This window comes from Oryzias latipes, chromosome 9 (genome assembly GCF_002234675.1).
Source record: "Oryzias latipes chromosome 9, ASM223467v1".
In the NCBI taxonomy this organism is placed as follows: Eukaryota; Metazoa; Chordata; class Actinopteri; order Beloniformes; family Adrianichthyidae; genus Oryzias; species Oryzias latipes.
Genome location: NC_019867.2, coordinates 14,414,292 through 14,435,655, shown reverse-complemented (window position 1 = coordinate 14,435,655; position 21,364 = coordinate 14,414,292). Strand labels below are relative to the sequence as shown.

The window sequence follows — 21,364 nt, the reverse complement described above, 5'->3', positions numbered from 1 at the left end:
CAAAGACACAAAATAGAACCAAACTCTTTTTAGAGTGTTTGAAAGAGCAAAACTGTTGCAAAATCAAATTTGAAAACAAACATTTTTATCTTTTAGACCATGATTTTTTGTGAAATATGAAATGTCATATCAAGAGATTTAGTTAAAAAACACTAAAATCCTAAATGCTGCCGAGTAAATATGGATTTATTTCACAGCTGTGAATTCCGAGCTATAAAATATACACAACATGGGCAGTATTCTCTCACCCTTTCATCAGCTGGGCAGGCTGAATGATCTTGCATCATTTTCAGAACAATCGGCACAGCTGGAAGGACAATGCTAGCAGAATGCTATTTATGCATATACTGTCTTCATTAAAAAGGACACGGGGCTCCTTAAAAGCCTTCTCTTGCTGCATATTTTTGTTATCCTATAGTGGCAAAGCCACTTCAGATAGTAACTTTAGAGATTTACACACCAAGTCTTGTCCTAATGAGGAGAGATGCCAGAAGTGTTTGCCTGGAAAACTTTTACAAACATTGGTCCCTTGTATTCTGTCATGAAGATAAGTGCAAATAGGTAGGTAAATGTGCCCCCCCCCCCCCCCCTCGAAATTATAGCTTTCTTTATGTAAGAATATGAGCCAAGATTAAAGCTAATGTAATCTTGTTTTGTAATCTCAGACAAAGTGAGCAAAACCCTGAAATTGATCCTTTTCTCACTTTGAGGTATTTACCCAGCATGCTTTCAAAGAGCAGCAGGAATCACACGTACTCCTAGTTTGTCTCGCTTAAAACCAGACTGAAGAGCAAATGGAGTTGAAAGCGAGATGGAAAAATAACAGAGGGCTGAGACTGGAGGAAAGACCTTGCTTTAACAAGCTTATCTTGCTTCCTAATTTGGTTTGGGCCATCAAAGTGCTGAGAGCCGGCGTCGCTAGGGGCGGTCGTATTTTTTGACCGCTACCTGTGACAGCAATTACAGGTTTCGCTTCAAGCGTGCCTTTGTTTTGGTGGCAGACTTGACTGCTTGGTTGGAACGAGATTACCCGAACGCTCCACAACTGGAGCATAATCAAAGCCTCCCAATGCAAGGTGCCATGGCCCTCTGAATATACCAAACAGCTCCTGTCACAGTTTTTTGCTGGTCCCTTCTATTCAGTGAGGCTTCTGGTGACATTATTGCCTCAATAAGTGAGCAGTTGTTTGAAAGGATTCAGATGCATCATGGGAAAATTACCCTTGGAGCTGCATCAGCCAAACAGAGAGTGAACATTAAAGATAATGCAAGAGCCACTTCTAGGCTGAATATGAGCAGTGAATTGGACTTTATACATTTAGTGGCCTTGACTTGATGGACAAAATGATCGTTTTCTTCAAAAAGCACATCAGCTGTTCAACATTGAACACTCCCTTTGGGAGTAAGTATGTCAAACATGAAGCAGTAAATAAAAAAGGACAAGGCAGGACCTAAAGCAATTCTTAAACTTCATATACATTGATGGACCATTCCTTTTGATTTTATTTTATTTTTGCTTTTACTGAGCACCATATTAGCAGAAGTTCAGTCGGCTTTAATGATTTCTTGAGAGTTGTCAAAAGAAAAAGAAATGCTCACTTAGGTTTTGCCATTTTATATTGATATATTTCTTAACCGTTTAATCTATTTGGGGACTGCCATGTTATGTCATTTCCAGAAGAGCAGGATATATTATCCTTAGGCCCACAGTATCTCTCAGTCATTCAGAGAGAGGAATGTTGAGTTCCTGTTGTGTGCATGCAGCAAATATGCTCTTTTGCTAAAATACCCAAAGTAATTTTACTTCCTGTGTTGAGAGTAAAGTTTAAACTGTTAACATCACAGTTCCATTAATTATGTTTTTTTTAAACAAAATGCTCTCAATCTGATTAATTTAGTGTTTCTCAGACTTTTAATAAATGTAGGTAGGAAGTTAATTTAGTCGCACTAAGCTTTGCAAATGCAAAAACATCCTGCACATACGTTGTCCCCATTTATTACCTAATTATGAGGTTTATTTAAAAATAACAACCTTTATCACAGTAATGCAAGCTATGCTTTGCACTCACCGCCTGCTTTGTGCATACAATGGCTTCCACTTAACTTCTGTTTTGGAGTGTTTACATGTATTATTCATTTTTGGTCCTTAGCACAGCAGAAAGATTTCATTAAAAAACAACAAATAAGTAAGAAAAAACATCCAATGTTTAGACATCATGACAGAATATATTCTCCATGTCTCAGAGTCACACGCACACACTGTTTCTAATGCATTATGGGATTGAGCCCAAATTAATTTTAGTCTCAAACCACTTGCTTTGAGTCCTTGTCCAAAAAAATAAAGCATAAATGAACACAAAAATGTCAATAAATGTAACAGTTTGCATGTTTACTGCCAAGAAGCCTTGCACAGTAAATTGTTTGCAGCAAATGAGATCCTATTAAAAATTAACCCAAATGGAGGAGTGAGAGTGTCAGAAGCTGCTGCAGCGTGCAGTTTCTGTTTTGCTGAGGCGAGGTTGTGGACTTACCCTTGTTGTTCAATATTCTGTGAATAATTGAAACCGACTTGACTTACATCCAATGTCTGTATTCAGTAAATCTGCAGATGACATGAAAAGAGGGAACAAAAAGATGATAAATGGCCTTATTGTGAAAAGTGTGCTGAATTGTTGCTGAAATTCTCTGCTAAGTTTTTTTTTTTTCTGCCTTACTTTTTGTCTTACTTCTTTTCTCTTCGTTTTTCTTAGGTGGATTTGCTTGTGCCAACCAAGGTAACTGGTATCATCACCCAGGGAGCCAAAGACTTCGGCCATGTCCAGTTTGTTGGCTCGTACAAAATTGCCTACAGTAACGATGGAGAGCGGTGGAATGTGTATCAAGATGAGAAACAAGGGAAAGACAAGGTAAATACAAACTTTAGCTTAGGACAAGTCATGCATTTTCTTTTTTAAAAACGAGTCAATTTACTCTTGAACCCTTTTTATCGTTATTCTATTAGATTATATTTTCTTAGTAGAAAAAATGAAAACTGTTGAAATAATCAGATACTTTGAAAACTGTGAGGAAAGTTTGTTATTAATATCATACAGCCATTCAGTTGTGAAAGTGTGAGCTGGAGACGGCAAAAGCCATTAAAACCACAGACACATGAAAAGTAAATGTAGAAAAAGGGAATCTACTGCAAAGGTGTCAATTTTGGGAGCTGCCTGTCTGCTTCTTGTTTCCACTTACCTTCAGCATCTTCTTATCTGTGACTCAAACAGACCCTGGCTGGTCTCCTCTGTTGCATCTGCTTGGTTTGGAATGAGATAAGACCTCACTGTCAAGCTGGCTTGGTCAGTGCTTTGCTGAAAATCTTGTTTACAGCCCCTTCAGCGGAGTGCACATTTCCACTGCAGTCGCCCACAACAGAGGCTGTGCAGAGCTGCTGCGGCTTTTTTTTTTGCTGATAGGTAGCCTATATTCTAATATGTTATATCATAACGTTACAAAACAATTCAGGAACTTGTGTAAAATTAGTAAATTAGGATTTAATGAAAGCATATAAACCAAAATTGGTCCACTTCATTCAAAGACCATTCCTCCATGATTCCTTCTGGCAAAATAGAAATGGAAATATGCTCACCTATAATTAAATCGGTTAGTTCAAGTCCACAATTTTTCAAAATAAAGATATTATATGTACTATGGTCTCCAAGGGAAAAGATATCTGATTATGTGCAAATCCGTTGTAATGTATTGACTATGCTTGACATTTAAAATGCATTAAGTGCAAAATTCCTGGACTTGGGCGTCTCTTGCATGGGTTTTGTTTTATCCCATAGATGGCAGCACTAGTTATCCAATATGGCAGCGCCCCTGTTTAATTCAAGGAGGGCCCAAGTCCAGAGACTTTAGTTTGCTAGTCCTCTGAAATTATAAGAGTGAGGTGCTTCATACTATAGCATTTGTACGCTATGAACTGGTGCTAAATCTGGGTAAAGTATTAATTATTTGGTGTAGCCTCCCTTTAAGCTATGCAATGAAAATCATTTCCTGGAAAAACAAACCTCTTGGACTTGGGCCCCTTTTGAACTAACCGATTCAATTCAAGGGTGAAAATTAGTACATTTAACTATTTATCTTACAGAAGGTATGTGTAAAACTGTTAAAGAGCATTCAAATTGTGCTAGCTTTTAGTTTTTATTAGTCTTTTGTCACTTGTTTATGTAAAAATGTAGAACCAAAATGTAATGGTACAGTTTTGCTGAACATTTTTTCATGGTTCAGGTTTTCATTTCACACTCAGGCCAATCGTCTGCCATCTTTGTACATAAACTGCTCCAGAAATCTTTGTGGACATTAAGCTGTGACTGTGAGCTTCAAAGGGAGAAAAGTTCACACAGTATTTTCCACACTATTGGGGGGCGGATAATAAAGCACATCGTCAATGAATGGTCTATGGCTATGTATGAATTCCTTTACTACTCGCTACATAGAGCACTATAGTTTTTCTAGTGCTGTACAAATCTACTATTCCAAAATCGAGTGCCCTAGAAATTTCCCAGAAATCTCTGCCCAAAACCATTGTGCATCGATGCTCACTAGATTGGCGAATATAGACAAGAATGTATTGCATTTGAACAATTTTTGTGCAAAAAATTATTTAAATGAGGTTTTTTTTAATAATCCTTCAAAGTTTTCATTATCAGAACACAGTGGATTCATGAATAGTCGTTGTAGACCACTCATATCCATTACATTTTCACTTCATGAAAGTGGTGACATCATATCCGCCTTTATAAAAAGAAAGTAATGAGCATGGTGTACAAAGTGCTTTTAAAATCCAGGGCACTAGATAGTCCCGCACTATGGTTTTTTAGTAGTAGGGGTTAGGGTGGGAATTCGGACATAGCCTTTTGTCATATATGGTGCTTTAGCTATAATGGTAGTGATGAGCGCACAAACAACAGGGCAGGAAGCTTAGACCAGAGAGCAGTTTTTGAGGAGCTCACATCATTTTCTTCTTTCATGGTCAAAGTAACACATTTAAAGCAGAACAATCAAGAAAACAACTAAATCTGGACAATCCCAGTTCAGCTGGTGAATCCTTTGGGTTAATGGGTTAAACCATTGCTCTAAAACAAACACGCACTAAACAAGTATTTTAAATAAAGTTTTACCATAAGATAAATATATATTTTTTTAATCTTTCATGTGGATCACATGCTGGTTTAAAATAAATATGTGCACTTTCTCTTCTTGCTCCAGGTGCTGCAACAAAAGCTAAAAAATATTTTTCCACCACCGAGGCTTCGTCTAGTAACTTGATAAGTTTATGACTGCTATAAGAATCTTTGGCCTGCAGTCAATGCTTGCTCAGCATGCTTTTCACTCAAGCAATCTCAGCAATGAAAGTGCTGGAGTGACATGGGATGTTCGAAAAGCTCTGTTGACATCTCAGGAAACTGCTGTCTTTTTTTTTTTGCTTTTTGTCAATGTAAAGGTTTAATGTGGTTTCTCTTTTTATCTTTCAGTCTGTATTGTGCCCTGTGGTGTAACTGTTCTATGAATGTCAACTGTGCTTTAGCCAGACTTCTGAAAAAAACAACAACAAATAGCTGTTTAGATGTAGACAACGGCTCTTCAAGGTCTTTCCATTCTACAACTGAAGCAGCCATTAAGGCTGGAGGACACATTTGGCTCTTAGACTCCTGAGGCTCCTCCTGCCACTGCACAATGCTTGACTTGGCATTGATATACTATGAGTGTGTGCACATTGTGTGTGTTTGTCTCACTAAAACACAGTGGTAGAAGCTTGTAAGTATTCTTCTCAGCTTCCCCCCGCAGCCCCTGTGTGGCAGAAGCTGCAGGCAGTTACATCTAGATTGAGAGAGGAGGCTCTGTCAGAATACATATGTTGTCAAAGCAGGCACAGCGGCATGCTCAACAATCCTGCTGCAAAATCTATAGAGTACCGTGTTTGCCTCTTCCTGAAAATCCCAGATAACCACACGTAGCTAAAACAACAAACAGTGATGCCTGTTGTTTAAACATTTCATTATTCATCCTATTGACTCCACACACTCTAGTCACATGTTGACTCATCCTGCAACCCTGTTCTTGCTTGGGTCTCTATTTCTGCAATCCGTGGGTGGAACTCTAACTTTATTGGTTATTTTTTTATGGAATGAGTTCCAAAAGCTTTCTTTTTTAATTTTAAAAATTGCCAAACTTCCACTGACTCTTAAAAGTTTTATTTAGTTCTTCAGTGCAAAAACTGTTGATGAACCGTTTTCCAAAAGGTGTCTCTGAACGCTTCCTATAATGTGGCGCCCGCAGCAGCGGAGAGATTTAGATATACAATGACCCCAAAGAACTGAAACTGCTACGTCAACCATTTTTTTACTATTCCCTCCTCTTGAACTGGACGAGCTAGATGCCCCAGTGGCTCCGTTTTATGCATACCATTTTTATATGCTGCACTGCTGCTTTACTTATCAACTATTCCCAAAAGAACTATTCAAAAAAAAAAAAGCACGGCATATGACATGTAGCTTCTCGTGTCAGTCGCCTGTCTTCTGTTGCCCAAACGCAACGGCTGCCTGGCAAGATAATCACAAGTCAGGCTACATCTGCAGTGGCTTCCTCAATTATAATGCAGCTGCAGTGGGACACAGGAAGTCAGCTGCCTGCTTCTCTTCATTAAATCTAAATCTTCTCAGCTAAGCTGCTCAAACTCAAAACGTTTGCGAGTCCAATCAGTGGAAAAACACCAACAATGGAAAACATTCAAAGAGGTTGGAAACACATTGCATTGTTAGTTTCCAATAAATGTGTTGTCATTTTTGGGGAGGACATTTTTTGAGATATCGTTTCCTAGCAAACCTGATGTATTACATAAAACATGTCAGTTATATTAATATTTATCAGATCATCAAGGAATTTCAAAACCGTTTTATATAAGGTCATGTGTTAATCTCCTCATTGGACACAACTGTCAAGGTCATCGTCATCCTCACCCTTTTTTTACTTTCTTCTCAACATTTTGAGCTATTACACGTCTCTTTGCCTTCATCCAGCTCCACAGAGTCTGTTTTACACACGTGGTTTTTGACACTATGCGCGTCCCCTGACAGCCGAGGACGGTCCCTCTCATTTTCCTCCATGTTGCATGTTTCATGACCATCCTGCCTCTCGTACCTAGCTATCATGGAGCCCGGCCCCCAGTACAGTCAGAAATGACAGCACAGCAGCGATGTGACACATTTTTCGCTCCCCAGATTAAGATTATGTTCTGTGACGTCCACCTTCTCTCCTTCTGTCTGTCTGTGTTTATTATGATGCCACGCGTCAGTATTAGTAATAAGCAATTTGGAAACAACAGAAAGTGAACATGTTTAAATCCTGTGTCTTATGCACATATTTATGTGTAAGAAGAGGGCTTTCATGGTGTCACACTTTATGAGACAAGGAGTTTTCAGATGATTGCTTATCCAAAATAAAACAGGTTCAGCTCAGTGAGCAGCAATGAGAACAGGACACTTGCCCACAATGTGGCTCCACTAACTACATATGTAGATCATGTTGATGTGTTGTGTTGACACTTGTGTATTGAAGAGGCAATCACTGGAGCACGGAAGATAAAAGCAGCTTGTTTAATCCAAACCACATGGTAGGTTTCAAAAGACTTTAAGAAAAAAGTGTTCTGTTGTAAAGAATTTCACAAGTAAATAGATTCTTTACCTACTTCTTTGCAAATGAAACTAAAGATCTTTTTTAAACAACAGTTGAAGAAACAAAACCAATTTTATGACCAGTTTAAATTTAAATGTTATTGTATTTTTGTTTCTGAGGTCAGAATAAGCATTATTTCTATGGTGTTTTTCAGGCTCACCATAATCAAAGCATACGGTCTATTTCCAGTATGCATGTCTGTGTAAAGGCAAAAATGAGTGCAAGAAAATGACGAGAAAAAAAGTGACAGTAAAGGAGGCGACCTGCTGATGTCAACGAAATAAAGAAAATCATAAACCAGCAAACCTGCTTTACAGGTTTTCAAAGAGAAAGTTACACAAGCAATAAGAGAAAAAAGACAGATTTTTAGTACTGCACATGCATAGCCCTGCTAAAACTACTGAACCGCATAGCTACAGAGTAAATCAACTAACATACGTACTCTGTAAATAATAGTTTTACTGTCACATCAATGCTTATTGCTCGAGGATGTTTGGAAGTATGTTCTTCTGGGTAGGGAAATGATCCATTACGGTGCTTGAATGCTATCAACCATTTTCCCATCAAAGCCTTTTGCAGCATCAGTGTACTGTTTTTAAAACTTAACCTTGTGGCAGGATTAAAGGTAGAGCCACAAACCCAATATGAAATGAATTTCCATCCACAGTGGCTGTCAATTAGCACATTGGGATAATCCCTTATTGAACATGTTGATGTGATAGGTAAACACTAACAAGTATTTTAATGAATACTGGAATCAGTAAAAATTTTGTAATTACAATTATGTTTATGCCCAAAATTGGTAAAAGTTAAAAAATTGCATTCATCACAGTTAATTTTATTGAACAGAGCCCTCTCTTCATGTACCTTAGACTTGGATTAATGCAGCAGCTGATTATATTTACATACTTAATTACAGTCAAAAAAACTAAAAAACATGTTTTATGCAAAGTTATGCACATTTATTGACTATATTAATCAGATTGTACTTCTATTTGTAGTTTTTTTAAACCAGACTAGTTGGAGTGTAAAATGTGTTTTCCACTCTATGAATATTTTCTCCAACCACTTAACGTCTTTTCTGCTGCTCTGCCAAACTGCTCACGCTCCTGAGAACATCTGAAAGAAAGTCACTCGACAGTCTGTTCAAAAAATGGAAATCTTTGCTACCAGCTCCTGTTGGGATTTAGACCTCTGATTGTGTATTCTACACAACAGTGTTCTGATCAATTGAAACGATTAGATCCTTAAGTGAAGCCTTTCCTGTAGAGAGACATTTATTTGTAACATTTTTCATTTCAGGATGATTAAAAGATGCTGATAAGTAGTGGAACTTGGGGTTCAGTGCATCTCCACATATGCACAAAACTTTTTCAAAATTCTAGAAAAAAACACAATTTCAAAATTACAGTGTTTTCATTAAATCATAATTATGCAAGTTACACAAACCAACTCATGCAATAAGTAAGTCAAAAACACGGATGTGGACAATACTTTGATTCACAGCAGATTTGTTCAAATTAGCGCTCATCATCATCTATGAAAGATGATGGGTCTGCATCTTTTTTAGGCCATGGAGCGGCAAGCTCTTTACACGTGGCATGATGCGGTTTGGGGAAATTGTGGTTGAAGATTTTGCAGAGGTGCTGTGGATTTAAGAATTCTGCATGACCCGCCCAACTTTTGATGAGCTGTGTCATGCTGTGGGACCTCTTGTGGCGCCCGCTGTGCAGCACCCAAGGCAGCCAGTTCCTACCAAGAAGTGCATTGCCATTGCTATCCACAACCTGGCTACATGTGGTCATGTCACTCATTTAATTTGAAAAATGTATTTCCATTGCAGTTTTGCTAAATATGTCAATTGTTAAATAGCCTCAAAAACCACCTCCTCCAAGTGCAAAACCTTTTATCAAGTTTTTACAAAATTGTCGTGTTTTCATTAGGCAAATTTGCCATCTCAAATACAATTAGCGCAACTTCCTAATCAATGGAAATGCAGATACTTAGATTTTTAGATGTTTTAGGTCTTCCAATATATATTTGCATTGAAAGTTAAACCAGGTCGAACTTTGACCAATCAGGGACTCTGATTTGGAAGTGACTTATAGGTAGCATGCCTTTTAATTCATGGCAGTGACAACTGTTTGAAAATTGATCACGGACGAAAAATTAATTATTGCGTTTGTGCCCGGCAGACACCAAGTCTGTCATATATCGGAGTAGAACCATGAAAGCAAGATTTGCGAAATTTGCACCGCATTTCGCACCAAGCCACGCGCTCGTGTGCACACTATGTGCACGTCACATGCCTGGTGTGAACGTAACTATATGTTGCGTTATAGACAAGCACCAAAAACAAAATGCTTTGTACTGACTGCCAATATTTACGCTGCCTCATTCTTTGCCTCTTGAGGCAAATGATTTAAGAAAACCATCAAACACAACTAGAGCTTTGACAAAAAAAAGTTTAATATTTCATCATATTTATGCTCCAACATGTTAAAGTCCAATGCCTTAAGTTGAATTTGTTTAAAATGAACCTTTTGTTTTTCAGAAGCAATTTATATAATTATATTTATGATTACTTCTGTTATTTTTTCAGGTGTTCCAGGGGAACTTTGACAACGACACACACAGAAAGAACGTGATAGATCCACCCATCTATGCTCGGCTGGTTCGAATCTTGCCTTGGTCGTGGTACGGCAGAATCACTTTGCGCGCAGAAATACTGGGATGCACTGAGGAGGAGTGACGCCGCTGTCTCCATCCCTCTGCCCACCGTTCCCAGTCCCTTTGGCATATTGAAGATCATGTGGTACTTCAGAGAGAAACTGTTTAACCTGTAAAAAGAAATCGATTTCCAATGGATTTTTCAAGATAAGCATTGAGTTGTGGTGGGTTACTGATTTTTTTTTTTTTTTTGTACAATAATTTAAAACTAGCCCCCCGCTTCACTTTTTGTCTTTCAGCTTCTTATTGAAAGTGTGATCTCTGTCTTTTTATTCTCAAGATTTGCCATCCTGTTTGGAATGAACTTCTACTGCATAATATAAATAAATATGAGTGGGGGCAGAGGAGGGTTTGGAGTCTGAGAGAAAGAGGGGGGGTTCTTTCCGTGGTTTGATCTTGTTTCCATGGAAGCTGTTGTACAGTGTCACTTTTTAACAAAGATGTGAAATCTGTCTGTTGTGCTTCGCTTCACTGGACATAATTAACCAGCTTCATCTCAAAACTGAAATGTCTGAGGTATCATGTACAGACAACATTGTTCGACATATTAAGAAATATGTTTTTGAGTTGATTACTTCACCTCCCCTTAAGCCATGCATTTACCCTAAGAGACACTGGCATTGCTCTCATCAATCAAAACAATATTATTACTCTTGTGTCACATGTAATAGGAACTGCATGGTGCGTGAATTATAAATGTATATAATGACAAATCATTTTAAAAATCATCATCCCTGAGAACTGAGGGCTTTGATTTGGAGTCCTGTTTTCCTGTGCATTTCTGAAATCATGCTCAAACATTACACTAAAATGCAAACGCTTGCTAAAAGTGACTGAAATGTGAGATAGAAAAGCACTGCAGCGAAAACTGCCCATCACATCTAGCTGGTTGTTTTCTTGCCTGCACGAGGATATCACTCCGAATTCTTTTTTACAGTTTTCTTTGTGCCGCTGCTATTTTCACATTCATTTTTGTTCCTTTCTTTTTTGTGTGTCTGATGTTCGATTCATGAAGTTTGCATTCGATGTCTGTCCTCGTGTCATCTCAGAGAGAAAAGTTAAATCACTAAAAGAAAAAGAAGAACTCAGGACAGATTCAGTTCATATTCTAATTGTCATTGTCAGCCTCATGTTCGTCAAAGTTTTAGAAACAAAAAAAGCACTTGTTTGATTCTGCATATGTGCTTTTTTTTTTAAACTTTGAAAATAGATAAACTGCGACATAAAAAAAAAACTTTTTTGTTCAACAAAAGGTCTAAATTAATGTGTATATATATGTCCTCTTAAACCTTTATTTAAAATTAACATGGCAACAATACGAAGTTTACATTTATTTTTCAAGGTTTCCAATTAACCTTCTGAATAAAGACAGAGAAGTAATTAAATGTTTGAGAGCCTGTGGTTGTTTTTCACACAAAATGATCACAGCTGTCTGCACTTTAAACGGCTGCAGGAAGCCGGGAAATTTCAGAAACACATGATACTCTGAAGGGACTGTTACACTAGTCACATCAAAACATTTTGTCCATGCAGTTTCGCTGCAAACATTTAACTGTTGGCTGCATCAAGTAATGCTAAATTAAAAAAAAACAAAAAAAGCAAATGAATAAAATGTTTACAGGCCACTCATCTGTTCCTAAAAACAAACCGTAGTGGTTTGCTCTCCTAAAGCTCTGCAATGTAACAATAACTGACAGTTACAGCATTTATAGTTTTCAATTTCTGGACAAATCATGTCACACATCCAGAACATAATTTATTTGCAGTTAAACTGCAAACTTGTCCAAAAATAATCCAATAGTAGAGAAAAAAATTGAAATATCAGGATTGTCCAGTAGTTTGCACAGGTTTTAGTGTCACTGTACCACTTATAATCACACCTGCAAGTATATGTGGGCATTGAACTGCCAGAAAAAAGTGAGGACCTTGAAAAGAACAGGAAGTGACCGTAACCATGGCTTTGGTTTTGGCAAACTGTATTGTGATGCCCAATATGGCTACTATATATGACATACTTGTAAACTGTAATGGTCCTGTTGTGTTTTAAGATAGGAATTCTTTCCTTAAGTGTGAGTTACATTGAAAGCCTTTGCTCAAGATTATATGAGTCTCCTTCTTGTTGTGAATCGGTGACTTTCACTCATTTGTTTGTGGGCACAGAATAAATAGAAATATATCTAACAGATTTTTTTTTTATTATAAAATTGGACTCTTTGCTTTATTGCTCGTATTGGCCAGCATTTGCTCTGACTGAGCTTTGTAGTTGGCTTCCTGTGGGTATTTTTTATGGAGCAGGGCTACTGCAGAGCTCTGAGGAAGTTTGCATGATACATGAGTTTGAACAGTGCGTTGTAACAAAGATATCCACAGGCACATTGTTCCTGCATATCATGACGATCTAATCCTTTTGGATTGGTACCCTCCATCGGCTGTCATGTGCACTGTAAAACTTCACCTCCAGATCTAAAAGGGGTTTTAAAAAAAATAGAAGATGAAAAAACGCAGTGGAAAGCCATGGTGTCTTTGTGTTTGTGTGTCGACTGTTCACACTATATTTCTTTCTGCCATCGCCGGAGTGTCAACCGCTGTCTAGAAATCACAGCTCGCGTAATACTGGTTAAAGTCAAGCCTGCAGAGGAGGGTGAGGAACTGTGTACAGTTCAACATTGCTTTAAAGAAAAGCTCTTTGAGTTTGACACATAAATACATATCTGTGAAAACGGTGTGTGGTCTTTGTTTTCTTTACATTTCAGAGTCTTTCACAGTCTAGACACATTTAGGTGTTAAACTTAGCTGATCAATATTTGAAAGTGTTGCATTACCTTTAATGCTGAGTTCAGTCTGTGCAACTTGAAGATCTAGTTTAGTTTGTACACCAAGAGCTGCATACAGATCCCACTTTACTGTTTCCTGACATCCAGCGCACCTTTAGCATTTGAATAAAAGGTGAATAGAAAAATGCCACAGAAAAACGTTTCTTGGTTTTTACAGTGTAGTGCCGTCCACGGATTAAACCTGGCTCAGTGTAAACATCAATTTCACAGCTTTAAATGGCTTTCATTGATTTGCCGCATTGTGCCGTTGTCAGGATCGGTGTCTCCCTGAGGTGGCTCCTTGCCGTTGTGGCGGGATATCAGAATGTGAGCTGAAGGGGGGCTGGCACATGGTCAGGTCAGCTGAACTGCCCAGTAATGATTCTGCAGTCAAAGTGTAAGTGCAAGGGCAGCTAATCAGCTTGTAACTTTTGGTGAGGACAGCTACTTTGCAATTAAAGGTTGATTTAAAAGAAATAAGTTTAGTGCTGTTCCCATTAGAGAGATCAGTAAAGATCGGATGCTCAGAGGGGAGTGATCTCAGTCATCAAGAAAGACTACTCCCTGAAGGGCATTTGACTTAATTAAATGATTCCACAACAAATTGTTTCATCTCATATCAGCAATGATGCAGTTTATGAAGAAATAGTCTCTGTTTTTACAGTTTTTGGTTTCAAAGTGCCCTCTAACATGTGCAGTTTTGCAAATCTAACTAATGCCAGCACTATAATAATAATTAGTTTCAGTCTTCCCTTTGTCTTTATTTCAGGCATTATACCCCCGAAGAAAAACGAGGTGAGAGAAAGCCTCCTTAAAGCTTTTGTCGCAAAAACAGCTCACTGTGAGACATCCCAGAACACTGTAACATGACATTAATGTCACTATAGCCTTTTGCTATGTGATGGAGCTTTAGTTTGTAATGGTTATGAGATGTGTTATAAAATCAGCTTTTTCTTCATTTTAAACACTTGTTTTGTAAATTCCTGGAATCCCGGTCTTATTAAAAAAAAAGAGAGAAAGAAGCATAAATTAATTTTACATTTAAATCTCAGCTTTTTAACGTCCTTTTTTGATTGGCTTTTCATCATCTCTCAAATGTCATTTCTCTTTTTTTCTCCTTAAAAAAACACAAATAATTTAAAGTTAAAATAATTTATTCATTTTTCTGAGCAAATAGAAATTTTCATAGAAAAGGTTTAGAAAGAATGAACATTTTTACAGGCAAAACAATGGATTGATTTGTGATTTTTATGGATTTCAAAGTTTGATTGTGGAAACAATTCTTTTTTCTTTTTGGTCGGGTAGTCCAATCTTTCCAAAGTTGCATTTTAAAAATGAAAGTGAATTATTACAAATGCTCTGAGTTGCATGTGTAATTACACAAAAGCCGAAAAAGCTGTAATTCACTTGAAGTGCTCTCCATAAGTAATTCAATTCAATTTGATCACAGTGGCACCATGACACTTTAAATATTACATCAGTACTAATATGATGGCTTTAATACTCATCATTTTATTGAACTTCCTGCTGTGTAGAAGTTTTCAAGAATAGTGTCTGAGAAAAAGGAAAGACACATTTTTAATGTTATATTTGATGAATGGTAAATCAACTGTACAAAGTATAATGTGGTCTGCAGTTACTTTCACTTGGTGTTCAATTTAAATATGGTTACAGTAATAAATGTGCACATTAGGATTAGTTCATCGAGTTGGGAAGAAATGTTTCAGAACACTGCATCAGGAAGTTATGAGAAATGACAGGGTCTGAATCCCATTCAACTCTTTCTGCTGCACAGACGATCAATAAAGTCAAACCAAAATGACAAAGACTATCAAGCTGCTACCTGCAGAACTTCAGCATGCTTTATACAATATACACTACTAAATACTTATGTAGCAGTTTTCTACCTTACCCCAAATGGCTTTACAGTCCCAACCAACCACGCACACACACATTCGCACACGAAGGCAGCACTGCTGCCATGCATGGCAATAACCATTCGATAAGGTCGCTCTCTGCACCCTACCTGCTTTGGTATCACAATAAGTGATTTTGCTTTATAATTAGAAAGAAATATAGAAAGAGAAGACAAACATTTTATCATGCTGTTTTCATATTTGTGTGTCTTCTTTCAGTCTAAAGAACAAACTGATAGTATTTTCTAAAAGCAAGAATTGAAGGTGCTAAAAGAGAAAACATTTTGGATAGTCCATTTTTTTCCTGTTAAGGAGCACGTTTGAGGAACTCCCTTCCTGGGGCAAGAAAACGAGACATGAATGCTTTAGATGACCCCACCCTTCCATTGACGTGTTCTCCCTACCATAATAAAGATAGAAAGATTTCATGTAATCCATGGACACCAGTGAAGATCACAAATCATTGAAGAAAAAAGGTTCAGCGCACTGTCTCGTGGGTCTAGATGATCCAACTCCCAATGTTAAAGTGCCTAGGATAGCACAAGGGTTACAAGAAGCAACAAAAAGAGACTTATGTCTGAACAGAAGTGTGATCATATCAGGCAATAAAAATTAAACTTAACACTAATTTTAAGAGAACTAGTTTAACAAAAACATCATTTATTTTTAAACCTTTTATGCTAAGACGGTAAATAAGTGCTTCTGGTCTGCTCAGTTTTATATGAGGTATGGGTACAGCTTTTGGAATGTGCATGTCCTGAATGTGGTTATTTTGATTTTTTATTGGCATCTGCTGGCATGTATTGTAATATTGGACCATATAACTAAAATTGCATTGTATTGAATAAAATAAAATTTATTGTATTGAATTTCAAACATGCATGTACATTCAAATAGGGACTTTTTAAAAATAGATTTTTTTGAATTTATTAGTTATGTGTGTACACTCACAAAAACAATTCAACAATCTATAAAAGGTGTATCCAGATGCCAGTGGCACAAGAAAATATACAAAAATACATATTATTCTTACAGGGAAACTCTGCTGAAAGACAAATGTGAAACATTATTCTTAACAAGATAGTTTGTAACTAATTGTGTGCATTAAAAATAATGAACCCTTTTTGGCCTAAATAATGCTTAGATAGTAGCTCAAAAGAAGTTTACAAACTTCAAATTAAAATGTCAAAAATGCTACGTAGCTCTATGATAATTTAGATTCTCAAATCAAAGCCTGTCATGGCTAACCAAACATCGAGTCTTAGAAGAACATATCAGTGCAAACGAACCCACTTGCAGACTAAAGCATTTGCTCAGTCTATCTTTTTATGTACTTTATATTTGGATGATGCTCCCCTGTTTAAAGACTAATGTGCATAATTGACCTGAAGTCATATTATATGCATGGTATTATGAAAAAAAGAAGAAAAAATCAAATTATAATCTTTTATTTGCATTTGACTCTTAGCTCAGGGGAGAAAATTACTTACAAGACCATAATCAACAATACATACCATTGCCATCAGGGATTTTAGATGGATTTCTTTTTTCCGTTGTCATTTTAATGAATGGGAGAATTCCGTGTTCATCTTTTGCTGCCTGTAGGCTTTCAGATCTTCATATAAACTCGTTCCTTGGTCAGTGGTTCAAACTGACATGCTTCTTCAGATTCTCCATGGAACCAATTAGAATGAAATGATGCAGCCCCTCAATTCTGACATGAAAACGCTCTCAGATATTTTCACTGAAGTTAAAATGGCCGTGAATCTTAAAGTTTCAAGAAAAACAACACAACTTACAACATACATGATTCTTTACCAAGTTATAAAGGTTTTAATTAAATCAAAATTGACTTTTCTTTTTGCATGAACTACTTTCATATGCTACACACTTAATATGTTACCATTTAAATTGTAAAAAAGAGTATGTGTCTGTGGAATCTCTCAGTCATCCATACCGTGTCATATTTGTGTCACAATTTAGGAGATCATAATATACATACATCCAGGTCGTGTTATCGGAGGTTCTGCTTTATTAACATTGGTTAATGCATAACTAAGCATTAATTAAGCATCAAATAAGTGTTAACAGCAATGTTATGGTTAACTAATGCTTATGTTATACCATGGTCTGAGTGAATACTCAATTCTGATTGGCTGCTGGGTGTGCATTAGAAAGTGAAAACGCAAAGTGATAACTGCACGCCCCAAAAAGAAGTTCCGGTCACCTATCTTAAATCTTCAGTATTGCTTAACCCTTAGCTTTATCATCTGGACAAATACAAGCAGTGAGAGGAGAGCTTTCTCTCCGAACTGATGCTTTATTTAACCCATCGGGACGATCAGCATATACATATCGCTTTATATCGCCGAATCTTGCCAGCAGCGGTGGTGCGGCGCCTCATCACGTTACCATGACAAGGCGCCGCACCACGTAACAAATAGTCCGCTTTTACTGAAAAAAATTAAAAAATTAAGGACCAAGAACTGGTTAATATTTTTTTTCTTTTGTAAGTGACCATGATATGAGCGGGTTAATGGCCTTCGAACTTTTTAACGCACTCCCGTCAGACGGTTCAGGCTTCCACGGCGTGCGTTAAAAAGTGATAATGCATACTTTGTTGGCCATTAACCCTTACATAATCCGCAGAGATAAAAAACTAGTTATCATTTCTGACAATGCACACTTCATCAGCTATTAACCCTTACTTTACAATGGATCACTTACTATTAGGTGTTACAAAAATCATCTCTTAAGCCACAGTCACACCTGGCATGTGACGCGCATTCAACTTGTCAGTGTTCACACTGGACTGTCGCTAACCGACATGTCTGTCGCCTACAGTTGGAGGAGGTTTGGTTCAAAATGTCAAAGTGATGCAAATCTTGCGATTCTTGCTCCAGGTTGATACATGAAAGACTTAGTGTCATATAAATCCAGCTGGGCAAAAACCGCAATCATTACCGATAATTTCTCCTTTAGAATCCATTTTTAAATGGTTTGTGTGTCCATCCATTAACAGGGGTGCCATTCATATGTCACTACAAATCCAAGTCCCTGATTGGTCAAAGTTTAACTTTCAACACGCATTCAATGCACACAAGTTTTGTACAAAGAGCCCATGAGAGGAAATATAAATAGGTGTAGCTATGTGTGAATGCAAGAGTTTTGATCATGGAGGCCCAAATAACAATGAAAACACACGCATAGGCACACATTTTTACATTGAGTTTTCATTGGAAGTGGTCGCTTGAACGATCGTTTCCGAGGCCGGTGTGAACACAGCTTCAGATTTACCTTTTAAGTCCAATTGCCCCAAAAAAACAGAATCCTGTGGCTGTTAGCTGTAAAATCTTCGGAGACACAAGATTGACTTTAGTTCAGTCCAACATTAGTTTAATTACTAGTGGTGTCGATTTCTACAAATGTGTGCTTATGTCTTCGGAAGAAGAGGAATTGTCCATAAAATGGACTTCATGATTTAAACTTTCAACTATATTAGATGAAAAAATACCATCTCATTTAATATTGCTGTATTTTAAGTTAAAACTGAGAAGCTCCTGTCAAACAAGGTAACAGGAGAATTCTGTGTAACTCTTAATTATACTGTTTTCACAGATCAAAAAGATGGATTTTGGCTCTTAAGCTAATTCAGTTTGTCATAGAATGGTTTATCATGACATCCTAATGTCACCCTGCTCCAGGAATTTGCCTAACATTTCAGGATATGTCAGATTTGTTAGTTTAAAAATGTTCTAAAAGCACTTCGGCCGAATCTAAATTTTTCCCCTACCCCTCTGACTTCTTCCTATCCCTCCAATTGTAGGGGCTTTTGGAGGGTTAAGGCTGTCCGAAATAGTTTTTTAAATGGAAAACCCTTGCGGTGGAGGGATACAGAGCCCCTTGTGTCGCACTGTGCCGCAGAGGAGAAACACCAGTCTTCACATGGGTGTGTTCTGAAACCAGAGAAGGTTACATGTAAATGTAAGTAATGCCTTTTTTGTTTTTGTGATGACCTTGTAAAGTTATAAAACTGATGTTGCTTTGCAGAGTAAGAGTGACGTCAGAATTGGGGGGGTAAATGTAGGGGTAGGGAGAAGCCGAAGTGGAAGAATATGAATTCGGCCTTTAACCCAACTTTATATGTAAAAGTAGCTGTTTTGGTTGGTTAATACTAGATTTTTGAAATAATTTAAAATGTGATACAATACGATACAAAATTTTATATCTCTGGGTTATTTTTGTATAATTCAGTTTTTACCCTTCTTGCTTGGTCTTTTATTTTTGGCCGCCTGAAAAGTCATGGTATCTTTTTTTGATCAAATTAGTTTTGTGATACAAAAAATACAACAAAAAATGTATTTGGCACCAGAAAGACAATATTGTTTTACTTTCATCTGGGGGCTCTGAGTCGTGTTCTATATTGCCTTCTTTTTTTGGGATGCTCTTGGATGAGAAACCCCTCCTTGATACGGCGTTATTGCAATCCCCTAAGTCACTGGCAAGTAAAAAACATAATTTATCATTTTAGAAAAGGAAATTCAGTGTTGTTTTTGCTGTTTTATTCATAGAAATCCCTTATGATTTTATAAATGTAGAAAGAGTTGTCTTTGCGTTTACTATTGATTTAATTAAACTCCTTTTGCATAAGTTAAGAGAATTTTAAGGTATTTTATTCAATGGTTTTACATCATTTAAATATAAAAAAATAAAACAATAATGTAATAAAGTCAACATGTTTAGCAAACAGAATCCCACATCACTTTGCTGTTATGAATCTATTATATATGTAATGTGGGTTTTCAGATGAAAAAGAATGTTGTTCTTGAGTAATGAATGGACTAAAATAAGTTTAAAACTATATTTACTTTATCAGAATAAAAGTTTATTTCTGCAAACAGTTTCAAACTTCTTTAAAAAAAATGACAGTAGGCTTTTTGGAAAAAAATTAAAACAAGAAGAATTCTGTGAAACTGTGTTGGACCTCAGAAGATGCTCCAAAAATCCTGAAATCCTCAGATTTAGTGGATGGGAATATGAGCCAGAATATGATTGAAGTAAAGGAAATAGCTTTGATGCTTGCAATCTTGGTCTGGTCAATCTGTAATCAGAGCACACTGAATCACTAATGAGCGGTTTGCGCTTGGAATATAGCGGCGCTGCTGCAGATGTAGATGTAATATGACAGTTAAATCATGCAGGGATCGGCCCATGTGGCGCTCCGAGCAGGAGAGCTGCTGATTTGAAGGGGTATTTTAGAAAAATATTACCTCGTGGCAGGTTTGACACCACAGTTTGAGAAAAGCTGCAGTAAGACAGCTCTGAAAAAGTGTTAATTATATACAGAGATGGTTTCACATGCACAGATGTGAGGGTTTCACTTTCATGATCTTTGCTTCACTACTGCAAGATAGATGATTTCTTAGAGGTTTTTTCTTTGTTATTGTTTTTGCCTGCATTCTGAGTCACATGGACAGGAACAATCTCACTTAGCTCATTCTTCGTGACTCAAACAAACCAGTAACTTCTGGTTGCAAAATCATTTAAACTCACACCAATTATCTACTAAGCGATAACACATTAACATACCATGCCTGTTTGATCCTGTGGTACAGAAATATACATTTTATTAAAATAAGGTAAATAAAGAGAGGACCAGCATAGAAGCTCCATTGCTTTATTATATCAGCCTTATTACGTGTGTGCACATCTGAATTGTGTGGATGTGTGCTACCTCACTGAGCTGTGACTCCAATCCAGTGGCTGCTTTGACAACGCAGCTTAATAACCTAGGTGGTTAAAACTTGTTATTTCTTTCCAAATGGCAGCATCTGTGCAGAGCAGCTGTCCTCGCTTGTGTATTCATCTGTTGAGGTCAGACCACCTACTGTGCTCTCTTTCGGCTGGCTGGGAATTCCAGCATCACCCAGGACTGATGACACCGGTCGTTGATGCTGCATCCAGCCATTGCCCAGCCAATTTAAACCACATCATAAGCCTCATGTCTGGCACAGCACACGGAGCCAGATCCGAGCAGTGGCAGGCTCTTGTTGAGGCAAGCGGGGGTCAACCAGATGGCAACAAAAGATAAAGGAGATTCATTTGCTAATTGGATTTATACAAAACATCCTAATTCACATAGTGATGCTTGGTCAAGAGCCATTTCCATTTGTTTTATGGCAGTGA

General features: G+C 37.3%; 1 protein-coding gene across 3 annotated transcripts in view; it reads left to right on the top strand.

Moving 5' to 3' along the window:
• edil3 (EGF like repeats and discoidin domains 3) overlaps window positions 1-13,172 on the top strand; it is a 130,896-nt gene extending 117,724 nt beyond the window's left edge. For all 3 annotated transcript variants that reach the window (XM_011479264.3, XM_011479263.3, XM_011479262.3), the window contains 2 exons: window positions 2,751-2,906; window positions 10,322-13,172. In XM_011479264.3, coding sequence (XP_011477566.1) covers window positions 2,751-2,906; window positions 10,322-10,471 — 306 coding nt within the window. In that variant the 3' untranslated portion in view covers window positions 10,472-13,172. The remainder of the gene's footprint in view (window positions 1-2,750; window positions 2,907-10,321) is intronic.
• Window positions 13,173-21,364: the final 8,192 nt, after the last annotated feature.